This window comes from Chaetodon trifascialis, chromosome 5 (genome assembly GCF_039877785.1).
Source record: "Chaetodon trifascialis isolate fChaTrf1 chromosome 5, fChaTrf1.hap1, whole genome shotgun sequence".
Lineage (NCBI taxonomy): Eukaryota > Metazoa > Chordata > Actinopteri > Chaetodontiformes > Chaetodontidae > Chaetodon > Chaetodon trifascialis.
In genome coordinates, this window is record NC_092060.1 from 13,025,445 (window position 1) to 13,050,991 (window position 25,547).

The following is a 25,547-nucleotide window of genomic DNA, read 5'->3' on the forward strand; positions in this document are numbered from 1 at the left end:
ACTGCAAAAACAAGAGCCATATTTTTTGCTATCTTGTTCTCTCATACAGTTAAGCTGCATATTGATTTTTAAATTGCATCACACATTATCAAGGAGGAAACCAGACACATGAACAATGAGACCTGACACTGTTTGAATACACATTCGCAGGAGTTCAACCAACAAAAGTGTGCCATCAATCAAATACTCCACCTTTATCACATACAGTATTTCCTTATCTGACAAACAAATATAAGTACTAGTAAATATAAAGCATAAGTGCATTCAATGAACTTTGTTTGGTAAGACAGTTTTTAATTAAGACCAATTAGTTGTCTTGATTCATAACGGATGGGTCCCTGAAATCAGTGGAAATTCTTCTGCATTCAAACCAAACATTCACGGTCAAAGTAAGGACTTTTAATTTGCGAATATATTACGTTTTTAAGTATATATGCCTCAGCGGTTTGAAAATGAAGTTCTTGATTTTTGTTGGTGAAGTCACTGGTGAAACCAGTGTGTGCTTTTGTCTCTATTACCCAAGTCACCTAAGCATGCACAATAGGCCGAATTCTGTCATGTGACTGGGTGTTGCTTATTAGCAACAAACCACCTATGTACATATGTGAGAAGTTCATTTCAAAATAAGAAGTGTATTATGATAAAGTGGTCACCTTTATTTTATTTATTTTTTCTTATTTTTATGTGTGTGCGTTTGTCTCATATCATTGAACCTAAAATATCTCCTTTCATTTCTTATAATTCTAATCTTATTTGTGCTCACTAACACATTAAAGTAATAAACTGCAGCACATGTAATTTGTGAGGTTCAGTTATATACTGATATTCACTGTCATTTAAAGTCGCATTAAATGAGTGATGAAAATTTACAACAGGTAGCAACACACTCTTAGGGCGGTCCTTCTATTTAAGTGATTTCCCAATAAGAGTTTACATGAACTAGTAAGGCTAGCTACCAGTTAAGTTGGCCTACCATGTCATGTCTTGACGTTCGTTCTACAGCCTCGTGATATTGGTAAACCTAACATGACGTTGCGGTCTCGTATTTGACAAGCACTTACTTTGACCAATTGAAAGCAAAGCTTTTTCCAGCTAAGCCAATAGATTTACCAGGATTTCCAACAGAGGCGGTCTTTCTGAGAAACAGTGCGTATCGGGTTAGGTTGTTAGAAAGTTAATGGCTGGGGGAAAGAGATCCTCCTCAACCCTCGCTTCGGGAGAGTTTCTGGATTCCCTGAAGTAAAACACGCAATTATCTTAAAAGAAAGAGCCTGGACGGACGTTTAAGTCAACAACTAGCTCGTTAACACACGTATTGTGAACACAAGTATGCAGGATGCAGTAGCCGGGACGGCAATGCTGACGGACGGCTTCGAGGACGAGATTGACTCGGTGACTCCTCGCTCCCCAGTGGCAGGGATGGGGGTAGGAGCGACACCAGGAGGAGTCGGACTAGGGGGCATTGGGATTGGTGTAGGTGGAAAGAAAGTACGTTTATACGGTGAACCAGGCGGGCCTGCTGCGGAAAGACTGGATTTCAAACTAGCGGCCGCGGCCGTCCTCTCCTCGGGTCCAGGATCCGGCAGCGACGAAGACGAGGTTTCAGAGGTAGCTACGCTAAGCTAAGCTAGTTAGCTAAGCCTAACTAGAGAGCTAGGCAACATTCCTCTCTTAGCGCGAGCTGGCTGCTAGCTTGCGAGTTAGCTCGCAGTTGGCAACCACCCCCTCCCAGGCCGCTGAAATTACGTAAAATAAACTAGCACTTTAGTCAAATTACACCTCTTGCCAGTTCAGATGCTTATGGAGTCTTGTGATGTCGGTAATGTTTGGTGAGACACAAGCAGTTGTTCACGCTAAGCGGCTGAAATGTTTTATTTATGCAGCGCAGGCTGTGACTACGGCCTAGTTCGGGTGGAAGCGAAGACGGCCTCGTTCGGTGCTGTCGTCTCGCAACACCCATCACAAGTTTGCAGCTCTCCCAACAGCTTTCCAGCCATAGCAAATGGAAGATGCCCGTAAACCCACGGACGTACACGGCCATCTAACTATCTGCCATTTCGTAGTTGTGGTGCAATTACGTCACTTTTCCAAATCACGTAAATGAACTCCGATCGTACCTCTGCTAACTTTTCGATACGTTTAAAATGCCTTTTACCTCGCGGAACTGCTCGAATTTTCGACAGTCGGTGTTGACAAATAAGCCAGCTGGGTGTTTTTCATCCTCCGTCTCTATCGGTTAGATAGCCACCACCACTGTGTCAACTTGATTTGCGTTGTCACAATTGAGAGCAGCTAGAGTTCATGTTGAGAGGTGTCCAACTTTCCATGTGCTGGCAGTCACACGGGGACAGGTGTGATGGCATCTCCACCTCACTTAAACATACTTCAGACTTGTTTTATATTAGCTCAGATGAGTGCTTAGATTAATCTAAATATTTGTCTCCACTGCATAAATTTGATATCCCACCCAGAAAAGTCACGTTCTTAGATGTCAGTGTGACAGATCTAGCTGTTGGGGGGGGGGGGGGTTTGACAAAATAATCAAAAGGTTAATAGTCAGATTTGCCAAATGCCAGGTCATAGCCATTTTTTCTGCTCGTGTTGCCTTGTGTCAGCTCTAAGTTTAAGGATTTTAAGACTTCTCAGCCATACTATTGTCATGTAATTGAGTTTAGCATGTCCTATGACTATAGCAGACACAGGGATGGAACTAGTCAGACTGCTAGATGGCAAATACATTATTTGCACAAGCCTATCAAAGGTCTTAGGTTAATGACATTTTCATGGTAACATAATATTCATTGTCATCTAAAAGATGATGCAGTATTTACTGTCAGAAACACTATCATCAAGGAGTTATGGGTGTGGAGAGAATTGGCGCTGCTGAGCAATGCACATTACCTGTTGAGCTCTCTCAATTATAGTTAACTAATATTTGACCAAAGGGCTTTCTGAAACATACTACACCCATGGCAGATGGACTAGTAAAGATGTCTGTTAATACAAATACCAAGACAGCACTAGCTGTGTAGTAGCAGCAGATGAAGTTGACAAGTACATCTCAGGTAGTTTGATTGAATCAAATTACAAATGTATGGCCTCTGTCATGTTTCTTCACTTACACAGCCTACTATATAAGACTGAAAGGGAGCGTTTGTTGTGATGTTTTACTCCAGTGGAGAGCTCGCTGCTCTGGGCAGTAGCTAAAATCTGAGCCCCAGGATTAAGCAGATGCCATTCTAGGCCTTTCCAGCTCTCTGGATACCAACACTCTGGGAACTGTAGTTCATTAATAGTGAAGACTGATGTCCATTGTTGATTATAAAGGCCTTCGTAGAACTACATCCCCCATGGGTTGTTTTGCTCTGCGTTCCTATCGTATAGCTGAATTCCTCCACATTGCTAAATGCTGACTCTCTCCCAACATTTGCTTTGAGCCAGGCCCTAAAAGCCTGCTCCAGCTGATTGGATGGACATAGACAGGGATGGTTTCTTTCTCAGTTTTAGTCAAATGTTTTGCAAATTGCTGAATGACAGTAATTTGCAATTTATTCTACATATTATAATTATTTAAAAATATCACCTTCAGGGTGAGCTGTTTGCCCAAGTTAGTTATAACGTCTGTAATATTTGTCATTCTCAGTATAGCCAATATATACCTGACCTACTACACTAGATAAATGATTGACTTCAACATTTTTTAGGACAGTGCAATGTGTGAATCTGTCATTGGTATATATAATATATTGATTTTTTTTTCTCTCACTAATGGGGTAAGTAAGGGTTTATACACACAGCCAATAGGATGGCCCTCCAGATCAAAACCAACATTTTTCCAAAACAAATTTTAATCAAAGGAGATAAACCATGTTTTTTGAAATGATCACTAACCTGTAGTTTTAATGTGGCCTCTGCACAGGCTCAAGGCAATCTTTGAGATTCAGTCCACCTGTGTACCAAAATATGTCACGTGTCATTTCCACAGCTTACCTTTAACACAACTAGGAAGTTACTCTGAAATACAGAAATTGGACCCGTTGTTATTCTAAACTCTGGCTAAACATAAACTGGTCAGATTTAAGTTTTTATTTTGCCCTGTGGTGTGTTTGCACTCATTAATAATTGTTTTCTGATGTGTAGAGCTGCTCCTTCATATTAATTTTATCAATCTAAGAATTCTTTTTCAGTTACTTGGTTAATGACAAATTTATCGGTTATTGTAAAGATTTTTTGAAAATACTTGATTAATATAACAATGAGTTTACCCAAAATAAATATCAAAACTTGTCTGATTAATAGGTAAGTCGTTAAAACTTACAACGGTTATGACATGGATTTATTTCATTGCTGGAGTAATAAGCAGTGAAGATAATCACAGGCAAATGTATTGCTGCATCAGTGTGGGGCAAGGGAAATAATTCAAATGATTCACAGACTGTAACAACACTCAAACATTATTTTCAGCCATTTTTTCACCCATACATGGCTGTTTAAAGTACACAGGAAATATAAAATGGCCAAATGACATTAAATGACACGCGGTGTAATATTACAGTACCACAGCAGCAGTACTTATGAACTTTTAACATGGGGCCGTTGGAGGATGATTTAGAAATTAAATTTTAAATAGCTGCTACTAATAGAAATATATGCCACGTGTTGATAATCCTAATAAATCATCCTTGGGTGGGGACAAAAAGTAAACAGTAGGTGCTGTGACTGTCTTGCTGTCGCAGCTGTCTTGACAAAGCCCTGTGGAACGCTTCGCTCTGAGTGTTCGTGCATAGTGTTTGTAGTGCTGTGATAAGCCATTTCCAATTTTCAGAGCTCACAGAGTACCACATTGTTGAGTCTTTGTCTAAAATACTCCCACACTAAAGACGATCGAGAGCAAGGTTTTTTAGCTTGTTCATTGGGGGAATCCATGCTTTGGCCAGGTGCAGCCATCTTTGCCATGTGCTGACTCACATTATGCAAATCGATGTATCTCCATATTCAATGATGTCTGTGAGTCGCCCCAGCCCTACTGATATGTTTAAATTATTTACATCAGTCTTATTTATATATAGAGGAGTAAGACAACATTGTTGTGATCAGATGAAAAACACGTAAATATCCTTTTTCATCTCTAAATTCTATTCTTCAGTCACATACAGATGGGTGATAAAGGAAAAACCAACATGAAGTGTCTCAGTAAGGTGTTGGCCCACCACATGCCACCAGAACAGTTTCAGTGTGCCTTGCATTGATTCTGCAAGTCTCTGGAGCTCTACTGGGGATGGAACACCACTCTTCCAAAAAATATTTGTTGTTCTAATGATGGTGGTGGAGGGCACTACCTAACATGTAGCTCTAAAATCTCCAATAGGTGTTCAGTTGGGTTTAGATCTGCAAAGGCCACAGCATATGATTCACATCATTTTCATACTCATCGAACCATTTGGTGAGCCTTCATCCTTTATGGATAGCATTGTCATTGTGTCTGATCGCATCCTGCAGCAGCCTTCTCAGTCGCCAGAGGAAGAGTAACTCCATTGTTTTTCCTGACATTTCGCACTAATGCACGAGCATCACGGTCATTAAATGTGCACCGTTGACCACAATTTATTTACTCATGTCTTTGCTAGAGGTCTAAAAGCAGATGTCACTTTGGTCACTGTTCCTTCTGCAGTTTTTGTGTTTCTCCACTCATTTATTAAGGTTTTCCTTTAATTTGTCACCTCTCTGTATAAATATACCTGTAATTTATGGAAAAAAATATTGATTGGGGCTTTAATAACATTTACAAAAACATTGACACTGCAGCTACACTTACATGAAAATAGATAAAACATTTTTTCTTGTATAAGTAAAGTTTTTGTTCATTATTTTGTTCACTTGGGGATTTGTGGAATAATAAAATGTTTGTAATGCAGACAATGACACATGAAAGCCAACAGGGCCAACGCTCAGGTATGAGACTGTGGTGTTGTACTTGGGCAGCTGACTCTCAGCTGAATCTCTCCATGTGTGCAGGGGTTGTAATTCCTGGCTGTAGAGCTTCCTCTGCTTTGACTCTCTTATCCCTGTGCTCCTTTTTGTTTACACTCTATTGAAAGAACTGTAAATACACAAGTGCAGTATGCCTAATCTTTTTATAGGTGGTGTGTTTATGTGTGTAAGGCCATTTCTATGCAGAATAATGGAAATGTAGTAATACTATATTAATAATGAATTATTTGTGCTATTTCAAAATTACTGGTCAAGGCCTAGAATCAAAAACATGAAAGTGGCTATCAAAGGACTAATATTTATTTTTTTGCCCTCTTCTCTGCATGCCTTCCAGGTGGAGTCATTCATTTTGGACCAGGAGGACCTTGATAACCCCATCATGAAGACAGCGTCAGAGTTGCTTTTGTCCAGCGCCACTGATGGAGTAGATTTGAGGACTGTTGATCCAGAGACACAGGCCCGACTCGAAGCTCTGCTGGAAGCTGCAGGTACGACTGCTTGGTCTAAACTTAATTCAGCTTTAGACTTGAAAGATATTCATGTGTAGTTGACCAGTACCCCTTTGCCCTGGACTGTTTTGCACCAACCAGTCTTAATTTGTGCTCTAAAATATGGTCACAGTGAGTAAGTAAAACACATCTTCCTGCCTCAGCTTGTTTCCCCTAATCCCTTTCAAATCCCAACAGAAGTTGAGGTCTCAGTTTGTATCAGACCTAAGACTGAAATGGCAGTAAAGAGAACCTGCTGGTTCTGCAACTGTCATATCAGCAAATAGTTTGAAAATAATTTGGGTAAATTAGTTTGATTAGAATTTGTAATCTAGGTGTAAGAAGGTCTGTGTAGATTAGTTCATTAGGCCTGGGTGTCCTGGCCTCGTTCGGGCTTAGAACATTACCGGGCAGATTAACGCTGCAACACGCTTGAGCCTCCACAGCATGCAGAGAGCTCGTGTTGAACTGCTAATGGCTAATCTCATTCTATTCCTCTTTCTCCCTGACTAGTTGGAACAGAAGAGGTGGCAATTTACATGATCTGTTTGCTTAAGATCCTTTATACCTTTCCTAGTATTCTTATATTGATTTGTGAGGTGCTCCAGAGTGTTTTTGTTTTAGTGTTAGCAGAGAGAGGAGTGAAGCTTGTGTTGGTTGTGGCAGGTAGATTTGGACAGCCTCTCTTCATTCACTGTATGAACAAAGTAGCCAAATACCAGACCTGTCAAGACCATCTCCAGGGAATGTGCCAAGCAGTTGGTGATAATGGATTGTTTATTGCAAACGATTTGCAACCTAACGTGGTGACTTTGTTTGACATTATTTTTTCAATGTGTATTATGACCCTTAAATTGAGACGTACAGATGAGAAGGAATACAATTCCCGCACATTGCTAAACTGATGTGGATGTAAACACCTTAAAATTAAAGCTAAGTTATGGCATTTTAACCTCATAGTTACTGTGTCGTGTCTTTTCCAGTCCATTGCGCTTGAGTACAGAGCCAAAATAACAGAAAATGTGACATCGTTGTGCTGCTTATTAATGGTTGCTGAACTTTGGCATTTTTTTTTTCTCGTTGGGAGTGAGGAGAGGCTATCCAGACCTTTGAGCACAAAGGCTAACAGACTCACAGATATATTAAACAACCTATGGCAGGTTATTATGCAAAATATTATAGGAACCCATTAAAGGTTTGCTACATTTTCTTAATCTGTAGATAGTATTAGACATATGTTTCTCTGAATTAAATTGTTTTAATTAGCTTAAATTAGATGTAGGCATAAGTACGCACTCTGCGGCTGTATTATAGAAATGTACAGTAAATATCAAGCCAAATTTGGTGTCAACAGATAGTTGATATTGTGAGCTGTTTTGATGAAAAAAAAACACACAAGATAGCAGATGCCCTCCTCAGAGCATAGTTTATGGCATGCACTCAGTGGTCACTTAGTAGGTACACTTATACAATCTACTGTACAGCTCTGTCATAAAATTTACCTTCACAAAGTTTATAATATCCAGTTTTTGTTGACATTGAATGTGTACATGTAATAACTTCAATAATCTGGTTATTACTGAGCTGAAAGTGGTGTTGTAATGGACAACATTATATTGGGAGGTGTTACTCCCCTCCTTTCTGTTTTTTTTTTTTCGTTTAGTCCTTCCTGTTACATGACTAGGCAGAATATTAGAAACACGTCTCAATATAATGCCATCTGGTACAACACCAACTATGACATCAATGCTAAAACACAGAATTGATTTATCGCCTCTGACAGTATAGATGATGTAGCTTGTACAAGTGGTCACTGAGTGTTTATAACAGTACATGAGTACTGTAATGACTTTTTTTTTAGATTTCTGGACAGTATTAAGCCAAAACATAAATGTGTTATTGTTTTAGAGCAACTAAAACCAAGAGAAATCTGTATTGTTTATAGATCAACTACTTGGTCAATGTGTACTCTAAGACAAACACGCTCCTTTTAGAATAATTATTCAGACAGTCTTAAAGCGCTGAAAATATTTTGAATACACGGGACGTCCTATCACCCCATTTTTTTCCCTAAGTTTTGCAGGAATCCTACAGTGTAATGCAGGAAAGAGTCCTAAAACCCGCAAACGAACCAGCATTGTTGCACTTCAGTGCCCTTGTCTCAAAGTCGATGTTTTTTTTTTTTTTTAATAAATTTTTAGTTAGATCCTTGAAATAAGGTCTTGTGGTTAACACAAGGTTAAGGGATTTTCAGATTTCGTTCTAAGACATAAAATATGTCAGTAGCAGCTGCAGTTGTGAATTTTGAAGCTTTTACATGTCTAAAAAAAGTGGTCGCGAACAAGTGGGTAAATAAGACTACATAGGTGTTCGGGGACACGAAATGTCATCATGTCAAACATGGAAATTCCTCTACTTACTAGTCTGCCTTTACAGTCTTGTTGTGTTTACATTTATGCTTTTGCTAACTATTCTTATTCAAACTTTGCAACTTGTAGCTTGATCAGTTTATAGTAGCGTGTAGTGCAGTAGGAAGCTTAGTGGACGCGACCTTGAAGTCATGTGACTGTGGTGTAGTTTATTCATAGCCTACATTCTTTCCTCTGTGATAATGAGTCCTACTTTCATCATAGTTTGTGATCCCTTCTGAACCCCACCATTTGCCTCTGTATTGCCAGCGGTGATGGGTGGTGGTGTTTTTTTTGTCTTTTGTAAAACACTTTGTAATGTTGCTCATAAAAGTCCTATATAAATAAAGTTTATTGTCATTATTGAAACGTCCCCCGTGGAACTGGTGAACAGGAGTGGTACTGTAGAGAAATGTTTTGTTCCACGGATGCAGGTACTTGCCATGAGCATGGAGTCAGCATGAAGCACATTTCTGCTGACTGCAGAAAGCAGCAGAACATATAAACAGTTGTTGGTTGTGCTGCAAACGGAAGCAATGTGCATGTAAAGGAGGAGAGGAAGACTCCATTCAGAAATGATACAGGGTTGAAAACACTAAAAACACTTTAAAGTACTTTAATATCCTTACATTTTCTGTTTGGGAATCCTTTGTTGCTATATTTTGGGAAGTGATGGGCATGCTGTCCCGATGCAGCCACTTACAGAAAGGTCAGTGTATTAGAGTAATAAGGCATAATTCCTATCTTTTATTACATCTTGGCAGTCACAGGTTGCTCCTCTGTCAAACCATAATTTTGCACACTATTTGAACTTAGAGGAACTCCCAAAACTGTGAAACTCCAGGACTCTCCACTTTTAAATGGCTCTTCTTCAGCTACAGCCATGAGATTCCATGCAGTGGAAGGAGCCACCGCAATGTCACGCATTGGTTTCTTGACTACAGTTTTGAAGCCTCGTCTTTGCCTGTTGTGACCATCGCCATCTTGTTTTTTTTACAGTTTTTTAACAGTATAATGTTACAGAAAAGCAGACATAAACAGTCCGAATGCACAAAAAATTGTTTCAGCGCAGTAATGGTCCATTAAGAAATGGCCTGATAAGTAATTAAGAAACTAAAAGTCAAGTGGAAAAAAAGGGCTAAATCACAATGAGAGTTCTCTTGCTTAATAAATGCACATTTTTTGCAACACTTGCTAGCATTTGTAAGATCTGTGGCTCTAAATTGTAGGGTCTATACAATTGTAATAGTGTGGCAAATTTGTTATTTTGTTGTTAACTTTCATCAGTTAATTTCTGCAGTAAAAAAAATTGAGGCACTTGTTTTCCTTAACATGCGGATGTGTTTCTGGCAACACTGGCAACAAAACATGAGGTGAACAAGGCTTTTGGACTTATTCCTCTTTTCCTGCACACATTTTACATCTGGACTAAAGGTAACTCTGCTTATTATAATAAACACCAGAAACTGCAGCAAACTAAATCCTTGCTCGAGGCTCACCAGCATTAACATGGCTACATCTAACCCAAATGAAATAAGTTGTCTTTGAAATGGCAGCAGTAGTTTTGAGACACTTACACTGAAGAATGTAAAGACACTGTAGGCCACCTGTGACACAAGCCCCCACTAGAATTCTGCATAGAAGAAGGAGCTTCATTTATATAGCACAATTTATGTGTAAAATACAACACACTGTGCTTAACATAAAAACAAATGATAATAACACGTGTGATAAAATTATATAAACAAAAAAACTATGATAGCTGCAGAAGAGGAAAAAAGACAGCAAATTTACCTCTCTTTTTTGGTGGCTAACACAATGTTTCTGGTATGCTATTGTACATCTTTATGGATATTAACCTGAATATCAAATATATTGTTAATTCATTTGATAGATGTTTAATCGCGGAAGAATATGCATGTAAATGTTGTGTCAGTACGGCAAGCATTTAGTGTCTATACTACACCTGGCCTGACACATTATTTTAGCACATCTAGGTAGAAGATCATGTTGTCTGTGTAAACATGTCAGAGTTTGGGCGGGGAGCAGTGTAGGAACAGGTGCTTATGGGTAAACAGTGACACACTTAACTTCCCTTTCGTCTTGGATTTTGACTTGATTCTGCCCATTGCAGGTCTCACCCAGTGGGTAACAGCACTTTATGTCGCCATTTTGAACCAGCTAGCATCAAAAATTGGTGCAGGTGTTCCATTGAGAATTTGATAAAAAAAAAAAAAATATGGAAGTCGTCTTTATTCCTGCCTAGTGAGCCACTGGCTACACCTGAAAGTTAGTTTATAGATTGAAAAGTTGATTTTGTTAATGTTAAAATAACAGATGGCAACTGTTTTTGTTCAGAAATTCAATGAGGGTTAATGTTGACTTTCATGCAATTTTGCGTTGGCTGTCCTCAACAAACACTGGCTGAGATTTTAATTAGCGACTTGGATTAAAATGTTTATTCAGATTGCATACTGTGTTGGTGGTACAGTGGGTGTAGGCAGGTCAGTGGCTAGCCAGTAACTTGTTTCAGCTGAAACAAAAATATCTGCGAGTAAGTCACAGCCTTAACCCCAGTGATAGCTTGACGTCCATTTTGCGCACAAAAGGAAGTAGGTGAAGTTATTTTTGTTTAATGTGTTATTCACTGCTGTAGAGACAGTTATTGTCTCAGAAATTTACAAATTGGCCCCCAAAAAAGGTTAGACAAAATGATCACAATCAGCTCTTTGTTTTCATCGGAGTTATTCACAGAGCGTCTCACCCAGATGTATGTTCAGCCTGTTTTGGTTCAGTGAACTTCTTGCGTTCTCTGAGATAAACATGATACAGTAAAACATTAATGATTAACTTCCTCGACCTCTTGTTTCCCTCTGCCTTGGGGGCCATTGCGAAATCCTTGTCTGGCGGCCTTACTAAGTTTAGCTCGAGAGCTTGAGTCGCAGGCCTAGTGGTGAAAACACAGGAGGACCACAAGGAGCTCACTTCTGCCTGGCTAATGGATGGGTTGAGGCTGAGACAGAAAAGTTCAAAGCCAACACTTTTTTTTTTCCTCTTGGAGTTTCTTGCTTCGTTATTGCACATGGCCTTAAAATGTACGCCACCACACTCAGCACAAACACTTGAATGGTTTCATTGGTGGGGAAATAGTCCTTGTTCTGTTTTCTCTAAGACATCTTTCAATGTAGGTCATTAGCAAAAGCTGTTTTCCCCCTCTGTTTTCTCTTTTCTTTCTCATTCTCCTTTTTCCCTTTTCTTCTCCTTTATGACAAACACATACACACAAACACATTTTTCTCTCGTATGGCATTTTGTTTTTCTCCCAGCTGTGCTTTTCTCTCATGCTGACCACTGTCCCCAGTTTCTGTTTCTTTCACATTCACTGCCTCTTAGCATCTATAATTCACACAGGATGAGACCTTTTTCTTTTCCACCATTAACAGCCTGAACCTTTGTCTGCTAGCCCATTGAACTAACATTACTCCCCTCACTGTATTCGCACTAGTCCTGGTCACAGATCTGTTCTCAGTAGACATTCCCATAGTAGTCCAGAGGACATTGTTTTGTACCATTTGACCCAGTCACTGGCCAAATTATGGGAATTAAGAATCCTAGATGTTGTATTGAAAGTAGTGAAGAAAGATATTAAGCCATATTAACAAATGCTTGTGTGTGTTTTCTGTGTGTGATTTTTTTTTTTTCCCTTTTTACTCTTTGTGTATGCTGCTACTAACCTTGGATTGGATTGGCTGGACTGGACTTGCTTCATCATCTGGTCTGGTGTGGTTGTGCTCCCCTGTGGTTTGCCTTGCCCTATGCACCTCTGCCCTTTTGGTGTTCGGCAGGCATCGGTAAACTGTCCACTGCCGATGGTAAAGCTTTTGCAGACCCCGAGGTGCTACGGCGACTGACATCATCTGTGAGTTGTGCCCTGGATGAAGCTGCAGCAGCCCTGACCCGTATGAGAGCTGAAAACACACTCAACGCCGGCCAAGCCGACAAGTATGTATCTCGCCCATACTGACGCTGGCATGTGCCACTTTATCTTGTACACGGTTTCATAGAGTTCTAAATGAATTGATAATAAGCCAGAAGAAAATCATTCTCTCCAATTGGAGTTGCACACACAGTATATTTGCATGTGTTTAGGGCTGCAGCTGCTATTTTGATAATTGATTAATCAGGCGATTATGGCATCGACTAATTGCTTATTAGTCGGGTAAAGAGAAAAAAGCAGTTTGATTATATCCAGTATTATATTAAAAAAAACAAACTTATTCCTCATCTTCTTGTACGATGCTCTTTCTAATAATTTGGCAAGACCAGCACAGACCGGGCCATTACAATAAACAAAAAAAAAGGACTAAATAAAAGGACATTGGGGATGCAGCCATGCACTGAGAATTAGGGTTTGGTAGTAATCTGGTAATAAGGTATCCTGTGGTATCTAAAAATAGCAACGGTATCAGTTTCATTACCGTCATTTAAAAAAAAAATGCTGCACATATAGGTCTATAGGGGCCCAACATAATTGTAGCATCGTCATAACAAAAATGAAGTCCACTCCGTTCAATGTATCTGGTTGAATTTTTACTCGAGAAAAAGGTGAAAAAGTGCAAAAGTACATGCTAAAAAAATGAACCTGAGCAGTTTTACAGATGTTATAACACAGGTATGTCCAGGTGCTCATTTAGGCGCATGCTTGCTATTGTTCTTAGCTCTCATAAAAGGACGAAATGCAAATAAAACAGTAAAATAACACTTCAGGCTGCTCAGCAGAGTCCTCTGTGAGCGCTCTGCTCATTCATGAGACGGAGTGGTGAAACTAACTGCGTGCTTACACCGGTCAATAGCTCAGCGACCCACCCAACTCTACTGAGAATAAAAGGGAAATGTAACTGGTGTATTTTTTTTATCAGGTATTGCTCAAGTTTCTGTTAGAAATAAAAGGATTCACTTAAGACCGTCTCTTAACGGCATGAAATATTCCAAAAAGGGGTTAGCTTAGCTTTTAGACAGAAGGCAGTTCTGTCCATTACGTATGTTTTGAATTGGAACCTGTAATCGGACGTTTCTCTGCTGTATCATTAGTGTCTGCCTCCGCCATTTTTCAAATATTTACCCCAGAGATGAAGGAGACGGTGCCCTTTCCTATAATTGATTACATGAGCTACACAGGGTGTGGCAGTGGCTGACTTACAGCTCCCACCTTAGCAGATGTTGCTACAGTGCGTGCCGTGCATCATAACATAGACCCAACTGATCAATGATGATATTCATTGGCAGTTATTTTATAATCGCTTTTAATCAGTTGAATCAATTAGCTGTTGCAGCCCTACGTGTGTGCATGGTTGCCCCTTGGAAGTGATTGCATAATTGTGAGGCGTATGTGTGCTCACCTGTCACAGTGGCAGTAATTGTAGCAGTCTGGTTATTTTCAGCCGTAGTTTAGCAGAGGCGTGCTCAGACGGAGACGTCAATGCTGTGCGCAAATTGCTGGATGAGGGACGGAGCGTGAATGAACACACAGAGGAAGGGGAGAGCCTGCTGTGCCTCGCCTGCTCGGCCGGCTACTACGAACTTGCACAGGTATGTGAAATGTTTGCATTGTGTAGTATCTTCACACTGAAGTAACCTTTCTGCTAAGCAAAGACAGAATTATGATGATATCACTAGGTCATTGTTGTGGGTAGATTTGCCGTTGGTGACAAGTCACCATGCATATTTCTAAAACTTATGTCATCATTCGTCCTCAGGTTTTGTTGGCCATGCATGCCAATGTGGAGGACCGGGGCATCAAAGGGGACATAACGCCACTCATGGCTGCTGCTAGTGGAGGTTATGTGGACATTGTCAAGCTGCTTCTGGTCCATGGCGCAGACGTTAATGCACAATCCTCCACAGGTAAAACTCCTCTTCTCTACAGTTAAATCATTTCCTTTTCTGTCTTTGTTTTGCAGTTAGCTTCATCTCTCTTCTGTCTTTCAGGCAACACAGCTCTGACGTACGCATGTGCCGGTGGCTTCGTCGATGTGGTGAAGGTGCTGCTGAAAGAGGGTGCTAACATTGAGGACCACAACGAGAACGGACACACACCTCTAATGGAGGCGGCCAGTGCTGGCCACGTGGAAGTGGCTAGGGTTCTCCTGGAGTATGGTGCCGGAATCAACACACACTCCAATGAGTTCAAGGAGAGTGCTCTCACGCTCGCCTGCTATAAAGGTCAGAACTCAAATATAATGTTTGTCCTGTTGAACCTTGTTTAGGTTCTCCACCATTAACATGCTCTTTATTGGCACTTTAACAGTATAAAAGGTTCAGAAAATGGATTTTTGTTTGTCATCTGCAGGTCACTTGGATATGGTGCGTTTTCTGTTGGAGGCAGGAGCAGACCAGGAGCATAAAACAGATGAGATGCACACAGCACTGATGGAGGCGTGCATGGTGAGCCTCTGACCCAAACCTAAACACTTAAATGTTTTCTTCTCAAGGTCTGGTCACAGTTTCACATCCACTTTTTGTACATTTTGTATTTGTATACTTAATTGTGAATGTAACAATACAATAAGAAAAATATGCAAGTAAAATATTGGTTGATTGTTTTGTAATAATCACACCCTGTTTTGAAAGAGGATTGGGATTGTGAAGAACCTAGAGGTTCTTGGACTCGTGCAGTGTGACTGTGTATTAGCTTAATTGCAAAGCGATTCCATATATTTATTCAGGTGCTTATCTCTACATTCTCTGTGTGTCTCGCTGTCCCAGGACGGCCATGTGGAGGTGGCACGGCTGCTGTTGGACAGCGGCGCGCAGGTTAACATGCCAGCCGATTCTTTTGAGTCGCCCCTTACCCTTGCTGCCTGTGGAGGACACGTGGAGCTGGCAGCCTTGCTCATAGAGAGAGGAGCCAACTTGGAGGAGGTGTGTGAAGAGATGATGCTTAAACGCCAACAAAAGTTTGGGAAAGATAATAAAAAACAGGAGAGGGTGCAATTCCCAGTTGACTTTCTTGAGTAGTTCATGTTTATAATGAATTACGTAGCTGTAAACCAATTTTTGATTTCACACACACTGCCGTAGAGAATGGCCTTCAGTTTTTTGAAAGTCATACTCCCATGATACTATTGGGATACATTTTATTGAATACCAGCCAGAGACTGCAAATGTAAAAGAAATTAGAGGTTAGATAAGACTGTGTTTCCAGAAATGGAAAATGGGAATTAAATCTGCTACTGACATTTAAATGACATTTATGAAAGCAACTACACAATTTGTTTTATAAAAAATGGAAGACAGAGCAAGCAAGAAAAACAAAGAAAAAAATCTTTGGTCATATTTCACTGCTGTCATTTAAGGCTTAATAAAAAAAAACACTCAGCTGGCAGTGAGGCAGGCAGGCCAAATGACATTGCTTCAGGTTTCTGTGGTCTCTCCTGTACCCCCACACATTTTATATAAAGATGTCAAAGATTGTGCCAGTGTTTAATGATGGCTCGCACACATATCGACGCAGACTGGTTGAAATATTCAATCCTCAGTGAGGCACAGACACAAAGGACTAGTTGGCTTGTGCACCACAAAGTAATGTTTCTGTGAGTCATACTTGCCCCTATGTTTTCTTATCTGCCTATGCTTGTTTGTGTCCAGGTGAATGATGAGGGCTACACCCCTCTGATGGAGGCAGCTAGAGAAGGCCATGAGGAGATGGTAGCACTGCTGCTGGCTCAAGGTAAGCAAGCTTTGCTCCTGCATTTAGAAAATGGAAAGTTTATGCCAAACACCATTTCAGTGAATTGTGCTTTCTGGATTTATTTGGCTATGATCAGTGCAGTCTGTGAAATTACATTGCCATGATTTTGGTCTTTTGATCTATTTAAATAATGCATGTTTTGCACTTCATGAAAACAAAGCAGCCACTAATCACTAACTGTTCTTCTTCTGTTGTCCAGGTGCTAACATCAATGCCCAGACAGAGGAGACCCAGGAGACAGCTTTGACTCTAGCATGCTGTGGAGGCTTCTTGGAAGTGGCAGACTTCCTCATCAAGGCGGGTGCCGACATTGAGCTGGGCTGCTCCACGCCTCTCATGGAGGCTGCACAGGAAGGCCATCTTGAGTTGGTGAAATACCTGCTGGCTGCAGGTGAGCAACAGGAAAGAAGGCGTGGAGCTGCAGATCTAGGCGACCAGCTTTGCTGCATTTAAAAATGTCTTAGTCATACCTCTGTGCTTACAAGCCTAATCTCTCGCTTTTGTTATTCAGGGGCAAATGTTCATGCCACCACAGCAACGGGTGACACAGCATTGACATATGCGTGTGAGAACGGACACACCGATGTGGCGGATGTGCTGCTGCAGGCTGGAGCCAACTTGGTATGCCATAATCTTAAATCCTCTTTGTCAATAATTACATAGGTTTAGAAAGCACCACAACAGATGTGTAATGGAATCGTAGTCTTTGTGTGAAATGTTAATCAATTGAACTGAACACATTATGGTGTGGAAAGCAAGGTTTGCAGTTTGTAGAACCACTGCAGCATTTTTTTGTGGAGTCATACATAACTCATAACTCTTCTGTTGAACTTTCACTGAACTAAGCTTCAACAAATAAATCTTTGCCCTCGTCTTGCAGGAACATGAGTCTGAAGGGGGACGGACACCCTTGATGAAGGCCGCAAGAGCGGGACATCTCTGTACAGTGCAGTTCCTTATCAGCAAAGGTGCGTTAATGACTAGCTGTTCATGTTGGAAGTCATTTTTTGTTTTTCCCTAAATGCACTAAAAATGTACTTTTCAATTTCCCAGTGTCCCTTTATTATGTTGTTTTGGTTTTTGACAAATTTGAGTTCATTGTTTGTATATAAAAACACTGTGAAGGGAAATATTTGAAACAACTCTCCCACGCAGGCCGAGGCGGTTTTGGAAATAATGTGAAATTTAGTACAGCTAATTAAGTAACGATATAATTATATTATGAGATCAAAGTTTCAGAATTGCATTTGAAATTAGGATTTATTGACATGTTCATACACCACGGGTTCATGTCTCTTTTTCTTCTTCTCTTGTCCAGGTGCTAATGTGAACAGAGCTACCGCCAACAATGATCACACAGTGGTGTCCCTGGCCTGTGCTGGAGGACATCTGGCTGTGGTGGAGCTGTTGCTGGCACACGGGGCAGATCCGACACACAGGCTCAAAGTAATGCACACACTCTGGATAAAGATGAAGGCCAGTTAGAATATTCAGCCTTGTCCATCTTTGAAACCATGTATGTTTTCTCTTTGTAGGATGGTTCAACCATGTTGATAGAAGCTGCTAAGGGTGGCCACACCAATGTGGTTTCCTACCTGTTGGACTACCCCAACAACATTCTGTCTGTCCCAGCTCCTGACCTCTCCCAGCTTACTCCCCCCTCGCAAGATGCCTCTCAGGTAAATACAGCAATAAATCACACTTATTATTAATATTCCCTTTGGGATTCGATCTGTAAAACTAATATGTCCTCTGCCATACCAGGTTCCTCGTGTCCCATTCCAAGCTCTCGCCATGGTAGTGCCCCCTCAGGAGCCCGACCGAGCCCCGTCAAACATCGCCACACCCCCACCCGTCTCCAGCAAAGGTAATCAGTGCTACAAGTCCTGTAACCCAGTGAGTCCGCTCATGAAATGGAGTTGCAGATTTCACAGGACCATGCATCTGTTACCTCCCCAGTTTTCTGATATTCTTTTGTTGACTCTTTCTAATCCTAAACTTTTTCGCTCTCTTTCTTTCAAAACCAGGCGTGTCCAAACAGAGACAGGCAGCCCTTCAGTCCGGTGTCCCCAGCTCAGTTGGCCGGGGCCCTGAAGCTGAGCCCTTGCCGCCCTTCCACTTGTGCCAGCCTCTAGAGTGCATTGTGGAGGAGACAGAGGGAAAGCTGAACGAGCTGGGCCAGAGAATCAGTGCTATTGAGAAGGCCCAGCTCCAGTCGCTAGAGCTCATTCAGGGGGAGCCGCTCACCAAAGACAAGATTGAGGAGCTGAAGAAAAGCAGAGAGGAGCAGGTATAGTCCATCATCTACTTAAGATCTGATAGTAAGATGAACGTCATCTTACAATCAAATCAAAACTTAAATGTTGTTTTTTATGCATAGCATCGTATCGGAACTTAGTCAAATAAGAATGTGGCTTCCACTTAGGTGCAGAAGAAGAAGAAAATCTTGAAGGAGCTGCAGAAGGTGGAGCGCCAGCTGCAGCTGAAAACACAGCAACAGTTCACCAAAGAGTACATGGAGGCGAAGGGCTTAAAGGAGGAGCAGGAGGCCGGACAGAGCCAGGGCCCAGGCCCGGGGCCCGGGAATACAGCGTCTGCTCCAGGGCCCCTTCCCACCACTCCAGGTGCCCCACTGCACACCAGCTCTGACACGGATGAAGAGGCCAACAAGGATGGGGAGCAAGAGGAGCAGCCAGTAGAGGAAGGGGAAGAGGTAAAACTTTCATTTTTCTATTGTTATATTGTGATGTTAGTTCTGAATTCTCTTACATTGTTAATTGCCTGTGAGATTTGACGTGTGTTCTGTACATTTTCAGGAAGAGGAAGACGACGATGAAGAGGAGTGTTCTGAGGAGGAGGCAGAAGGAGAAGAGGACGATTACCCCAAGCTTCCTCAGGTGGGCACAATCCTCTACAGGGATGGGCCACAGCCTCCACAGCAGCCTCCTCTGCCCCCTTCGCCACAGGCCCAGCCCCAGCCTCCTCCTCCGCCTCTTCAGGCTGCCTTTGTCCCTATCCAACCCCTGCCAGACTACAACCCCGCAGACTACCCCGGAAGCACCAGCCCGGAGCTACAGAGGGTACTGGTGGGGCAGCAGATGCTGGGCCAACAGCAGCAGGGTCAGCAGTTGGCTGGGTTAGGCCCAGGAATGATACCTCAGCAGGCCCCAGATGGGCTCATGGTAGCTACACCTGCACAGACGCTCACAGACACGCTGGATGACATCATGGCAGGTAAGTGCATTTCTTGTTGCAGTTGACTATGAGGTTGTCGTTGACTCTCATTGGATGGAAATGTCTGCTAAATCCCTAACATATATGTTCATATAACTGTTTTTCTGTTCTGTCTGTTGCAGCTGTGAGCAGCCGTGTGCCCATGCTGAACACTACAACCTCACCCACACCCCTGTCCCAGCCACCCACACAGATGCCCGCAAACATCGCCTCGCCCCCTTCAGTTCTACCCCTCTACCCCTCTGTTGACATAGATGCACATGTAAGACACAGTGCTAATTTGACATGATAGAATTGGTTTAAATTGCCAATCCAAGTTAGTACTCGTATGCACAAAGTCCTCGACTCTATTAACAATTGTTGTTTTCCCCACAGACGGAGAGCAACCATGACACAGCGCTGACGCTGGCGTGTGCAGGAGGACATGAGGAGCTTGTGTCTGTCCTCATCGCTCGGGGAGCCAACATTGAGCACCGGGACAAAAAAGGTATAAAATGTGATAGCAAAATGGACATATGATAAGGACTCTGAATATGATTCATACATTAGGTGTCATATTTTAAGTAACCAAAAAAATAATAATCCCTCTTTTCTCCACAGGTTTTACTCCTCTTATCCTGGCTGCCACTGCTGGACATGTAGGAGTGGTGGAAGTGCTCCTGGACAAAGGGGGTGACATTGAGGCTCAGTCAGAGAGAACCAAAGACACGCCCCTCTCCCTGGCCTGCTCTGGGGGACGCCAGGAGGTAATCGCATTGTCTTTCAGTTCACCTGCACTCCCATTCAGCGAGTTCCTTGCTTTAAATATGTTGTGTAACTGTCACTTGTGTTGGTCAGGTGGTTGAGTTGCTGCTGCTTCGGGGAGCCAATAAGGAACATCGCAATGTTTCCGACTACACGCCTCTTAGCCTGGCTGCGTCTGGGGGTTATGTCAACATCATCAAGATACTCCTCAACGCTGGAGCTGAGATCAACTCCAGGTGAGCGACAAGAAACTCAACATCCACTTTGGCCGCTTGGTTTGAGTGAAACGTGTCTTTATTAGGTGTGTGGGTGTGGTAGTACTTTGGAGACACTGCAGTTTAAACCACATGGTGCCAAACATATACAGAAAGTGTGCCTTTGGGTTCTAGCCACACCCAAAAGTAATAGCATAGTCATTACCTCTGTTATAAATGAATAAGTGAGGCAGTAACTTCACAGCAGCTGCCACCTTGATAAATATTCCCCACCAAAAAGTGAAATTACATGTGCTGAATTGCAGTAAAATGACTGTTTCATTCAAGATATTTGTATATGCAAATTGAAGTACCGCATAAGAAAAGGTTGATGGATACAGCAAAAAGTAAAAAAAAAAACCTCTGTCTTCTTGGGAAAAAAGTCTTCTGTCTTTTTCAAAAAGGAGTTGATGCTGGGAGATGGAAACACCATTTCCAAACAAGTTATGATGAGCTCTTTCCTTTCTGAGAGGAGAAGAAGCTGCTTCAGCAGATTAAAACATCTCCTTATCGCTCCACACAGATCTGGTGTAACCCTCCTCACATTAATTCGTGAAACAAACAGAAATATCATACTTCCAGTGGGCTTTCTACATTTTTTTTCTCTGTTTGAGGTTCGACTGGCAGTCTTCTAATTAGATCATCTTGTTGCGCTGCTTTCTTCTGTGATGGTATAATCGTTTTCTGACTAGAGAATTGGCACAACCTACTGCTTATCTCATCGAACCAACTCCTAATAATGGATCTGGATGGAAACAAGCATTCATTTGCATATTCATTTGCTTCATTTTCTCCAAATTGGGTTTAAATTTGCAGTGCATTTGGATGGAGACCTAACTAATGTTTACTGAAACCAAGACAAATAATCGATGATCCATGTTATGCTTCTGAGTGCACATTAAACACTTAATTGTTTTATTTTGGTTTTTGATCTCTCAACAATTGATTTCCCTTCTCACCAGGACTGGCAGTAAGCTGGGAATCTCTCCTCTGATGCTGGCAGCTATGAATGGTCATGTGCCGGCAGTGAAGCTGTTACTAGATATGGGCTCGGACATCAATGCCCAGATTGAGACCAACAGAAACACGGCTCTGACCCTGGCCTGCTTCCAGGGACGGGCTGAGGTTGTCAGTCTGCTGCTGGATCGCAAGGCCAATGTAGAGCATCGTGCTAAGGTGAGATGTCTAAATCACGTGCACCAAGACACACAGGCTTCCAGTTTTCAGACTTAATGAATTAATTTGTAAATATTCTCACTTTTTGCAGACTGGCCTAACTCCTCTGATGGAAGCAGCTTCAGGAGGTTATGCGGAGGTGGGCCGAGTGCTGCTGGACAAAGGCGCAGATGTCAACGCTCCACCTGTTCCCTCATCCAGAGACACTGCCCTCACCATTGCTGCCGACAAAGGCCACTACAAGTTTTGTGAGCTGCTTATCAACAGGTGAGTGTTCCTCGGTTGTCTCTGTTGCTGAGTGAATTAGCTTATGAGGCTGAGCTGTAGGCTTTAATTTTCCTGCAGGCTGAGGTGAGTTGTTGATGAGGACATTTTGCTAGTGAATAAAGCCCCATATTGATGGTTTCATCAACTACTGATGGTGCACAAAGTGTGCCTTTTTCACATCATGTTTCACACCTTGAATGCTGGTGAGGTGGAAGTATAAAGGAACATGTACTTTGGTGATTTAAAGCAGGCGTCACCCATGGATTCAGCCTGCTACCAGTTGCCAATATATATGTCCCAGTGTTACCCCACAGTTGTTGTAGCTGTGATGCCTTTATGCGACTCCTTCCTGTCTTCTCAGGGGTGCCCATATCGATGTACGAAACAAGAAAGGGAACACTCCTCTCTGGCTGGCGGCAAACGGCGGCCATTTTGACGTGGTTCAGCTCTTGGTGCACGCCAGTGCTGATGTGGATGCAGCCGACAACCGCAAGATTACCCCTCTCATGGCTGCTTTTCGAAAGGTGCAGAGTTTATCAGAACCCCGACTGTTAGTGTGTCACACTGCACTTTGGCAAATCTCTGGTCACTGACCCTTTTGCTTAATGTTTCAGGGTCACGTGAAGGTGGTGCAGTATCTTGTGAAGGAAGTCAACCAGTTCCCATCAGATATCGAGTGCATGAGATATATCGCCACCATCGCTGACAAGGTCGGTGTTGATTTCCTTTTCACTCATTTGTCTGCTTCACATATTGGAACTGACAGAACTGCTGAAGATGTTAGCAGAGCTATAACTGCAGGTGTTTGTTTCCTGTTGTTGTAGGAGCTGTTGAAGAAGTGCCACCAGTGCATGGAGACCATTGTCAAAGCCAAAGACCAGCAGGCAGCCGAGGCCAACAAGAATGCTAGCATTCTCCTCAAAGAGCTCGACTTGGAGAAGGTAATGACACGTCCTGTGGCTGTGCTTTGGGAGGCTACTGCTTTCTGAATAGACTGCACACTCTGGATCAGGACAAACCTTCTTTTAAAATGACTCTGTGCTGTGTGTGTAACAGTCCCGAGAGGAGAGCAAGAAACAGGCCCTTGCTGCCAAACGTGAGAAGCGTAAGGAGAAACGCAAGAAGAAGAAGGAGGAGCAGAAGAGGAAGCAGGAGGAAGAGGAGGGGCAGAAAACCAAGGAAGATTCCTCTGAGATGCAGGAGCAGAAGGAGGATTCAGCTGATGGTAAGTTTTTAGGACTTTTGCTGCAAGTTAAAAGGCTGTAGGGTTTGAGTTTTTAGTACACACTGTTCTGTTCTCTCTGTTCTAGAATTAAGTGATTAATGAATGTTCTCTCTCAATTTTAACCCCCTCCCTCTCCTCCCCCCTTCAGAAACAGAGGTTCCAATTGAGCCTCCGAGTGCAACCACCACCACCACCATTGGCATATCTGCCACCTCCACCACTTTCACTACAGCTTTTGGTAAGAAGCGAGCAAGCGTGGCTACTACACCCAGCACCAATCGCAAGAACAAAAAGAACAAGACCAAGGACTCTTCGCCCAATGAACCCATCATATTACAGGATCCGCAGGTGAGTGCCACAGCGTTAACAGTGCTGTTGTTTGTCTTGTTGATTGATTCACGGTGTGCTTTGCATATTATCCAGACTACACATGTACAAGTACCTGTGTATGCGTCTTCCCTCTAGGTTGCACTAGCACAGCACAAGGCTGACAAGAACAAGATCCACGGTGAGCCCCGGGGTGGGGGTGGGGGAGTGACAGGTGGCAACAGCGATTCTGACCCCTTGGATAGCACCGACTGTGCCAGTGAGAGCAGCAGCAGCGGGGGCAAGAGTCAGGAGCTCAACTACCTCCCTGACCTCACCTCCTCCGCCTCATCCTCCTCCTCCTCTTCCTCCTCCTCCTCCTCCTCAGCCCCCTCCTCAGGAGTGGCCCAGTCCCAGATCCTCCTGCGCGGCCCAGAGAAGAGACATTGTCCTCAGCCGCAGAGTGACGGCAAGGTTGACAACAAGGTCACAGTCTCCATCTCAAAACCAACGCAAAAGTGAGTCCCTGTTGGAGCAGCTCGTGTGTTTGTAGCCGCTTATCTGCGGAGTTTTAAAATACTGAATGTGGGAACTATTTGTAGTTTTGTTCAGTTGCAGATTTATATTGTCACTTTAGTGAATAGTTTACTTCAAAGCATTCTGTTCTGTCAATCAGCATGACATAAAACAGATTTTACCTTCATCACTGTGATCCAATTAAACCAGAGCTTTGCCTGTTTTGTCACAGAGCTCCTGACATGATCGACTCCACCTCCAACTCCTTGCCCTCTCCATTCAAGACCATGGCTCTTCCTGTCACCTCACCCAACAGTAAACTCAGCCTCACAAGCCCCAAGAGAGGCCAGAAGAGAGAAGAAGGTTGGAAGGAGGTGGTCAGAAGGTCAGTGGTTCATTCACTGTCGTCCATTTATACTGCAACCTTTCACAGGGTTTTCATTGACATGGCCAAGTTTTACTTTATGTCTAGCAATTGTAAGAAAAAGATGGTTTTAAAATTCTACCTGGAACTTGGTTGTTTTTTGGGTGTCAGTAGATGTAAATTACAATCTGCAGTGTTACAAACTGCCAGTATAGACACATAAATAATGAAATGTCACTGCTTCTCTTGAAGATCAAAGAAGCTGTCTGTGCCAGCCTCCGTCGTGTCTCGGATCATGGGCAGAGGAGGCTGCAACATCACAGCCATCCAGGACGTGACAGGAGCTCACATTGATGTCGACAAACAGAAGGACAAGAACGGGGAGAGGATGATCACAATAAGGTAAAAAAAAAACAATGCCCTCTGGTGGAGTGTATACACCACTGCAACTGGAGTATAACACTTGGTTAGCTGCATTAAGTATGTAAGCCCAGTCTGAAAGATGTCATTCATTTCTCCAGGGTCAGGCCTACAAAGCAACAGACCACTTTCATTTAAGTAGAATTCAGGGAGGATTAATTTTCTTTTGTCTTAACATCTCAACATCTGCATTCTTTTTGGTATTAAATGTAATGTGAAGGTCATCACCTTATCAATCTCATATACACCAGAGCTGCTGAAGCCTGCACTGCAGGATGAAAATATAATCAATTCATCTGCATACATACGATGATCAGCACTCACAACACAAAATTTGTCTCTGTCATGACAACAATCGCACTTTTCAAGGGCCGGCTTTACTTTTTTACACTGAACCAAACAAC

The 25,547-nt window shown here is 42.5% G+C and overlaps 1 protein-coding gene across 5 annotated transcripts in view; it reads left to right on the plus strand.

The window, feature by feature from the left end:
- The first annotated feature begins 1,148 nt into the window (after positions 1 to 1,148).
- The window catches only part of ankhd1 (ankyrin repeat and KH domain containing 1), a 28,745-nt gene continuing 4,346 nt past the window's right edge, over positions 1,149 to 25,547 (plus strand). The window contains exons 1-33 of one of the 5 annotated variants that reach the window (XM_070962374.1): positions 1,149 to 1,608; positions 6,326 to 6,479; positions 12,733 to 12,889; positions 14,314 to 14,476; positions 14,644 to 14,791; positions 14,876 to 15,109; positions 15,237 to 15,331; positions 15,653 to 15,808; positions 16,535 to 16,616; positions 16,837 to 17,028; positions 17,149 to 17,258; positions 17,518 to 17,605; positions 17,956 to 18,083; positions 18,173 to 18,316; positions 18,402 to 18,504; positions 18,665 to 18,927; positions 19,063 to 19,350; positions 19,454 to 19,871; positions 19,994 to 20,133; positions 20,247 to 20,358; positions 20,472 to 20,617; positions 20,709 to 20,851; positions 21,832 to 22,045; positions 22,137 to 22,312; positions 22,674 to 22,836; positions 22,927 to 23,022; positions 23,137 to 23,253; positions 23,369 to 23,537; positions 23,686 to 23,885; positions 24,003 to 24,045; positions 24,232 to 24,361; positions 24,592 to 24,744; positions 24,976 to 25,125. In XM_070962374.1, the coding sequence (XP_070818475.1) occupies positions 1,330 to 1,608; positions 6,326 to 6,479; positions 12,733 to 12,889; positions 14,314 to 14,476; positions 14,644 to 14,791; positions 14,876 to 15,109; positions 15,237 to 15,331; positions 15,653 to 15,808; positions 16,535 to 16,616; positions 16,837 to 17,028; positions 17,149 to 17,258; positions 17,518 to 17,605; positions 17,956 to 18,083; positions 18,173 to 18,316; positions 18,402 to 18,504; positions 18,665 to 18,927; positions 19,063 to 19,350; positions 19,454 to 19,871; positions 19,994 to 20,133; positions 20,247 to 20,358; positions 20,472 to 20,617; positions 20,709 to 20,851; positions 21,832 to 22,045; positions 22,137 to 22,312; positions 22,674 to 22,836; positions 22,927 to 23,022; positions 23,137 to 23,253; positions 23,369 to 23,537; positions 23,686 to 23,885; positions 24,003 to 24,045; positions 24,232 to 24,361; positions 24,592 to 24,744; positions 24,976 to 25,125 (5,354 nt within the window). In that variant the 5' untranslated portion in view covers positions 1,149 to 1,329. Of the gene's footprint in view, positions 1,609 to 6,325; positions 6,480 to 12,732; positions 12,890 to 14,313; positions 14,477 to 14,643; positions 14,792 to 14,875; positions 15,110 to 15,236; positions 15,332 to 15,652; positions 15,809 to 16,534; positions 16,617 to 16,836; positions 17,029 to 17,148; positions 17,259 to 17,517; positions 17,606 to 17,955; positions 18,084 to 18,172; positions 18,317 to 18,401; positions 18,505 to 18,664; positions 18,928 to 19,062; positions 19,351 to 19,453; positions 19,872 to 19,993; positions 20,134 to 20,246; positions 20,359 to 20,471; positions 20,618 to 20,708; positions 20,852 to 21,831; positions 22,046 to 22,136; positions 22,313 to 22,673; positions 22,837 to 22,926; positions 23,023 to 23,136; positions 23,254 to 23,368; positions 23,538 to 23,685; positions 23,886 to 24,002; positions 24,362 to 24,591; positions 24,745 to 24,975; positions 25,126 to 25,547 lie in introns of all 5 variants that reach the window. The other 4 variants (XM_070962369.1, XM_070962371.1, XM_070962372.1 and 1 more) reach the window with 4 other exon arrangements.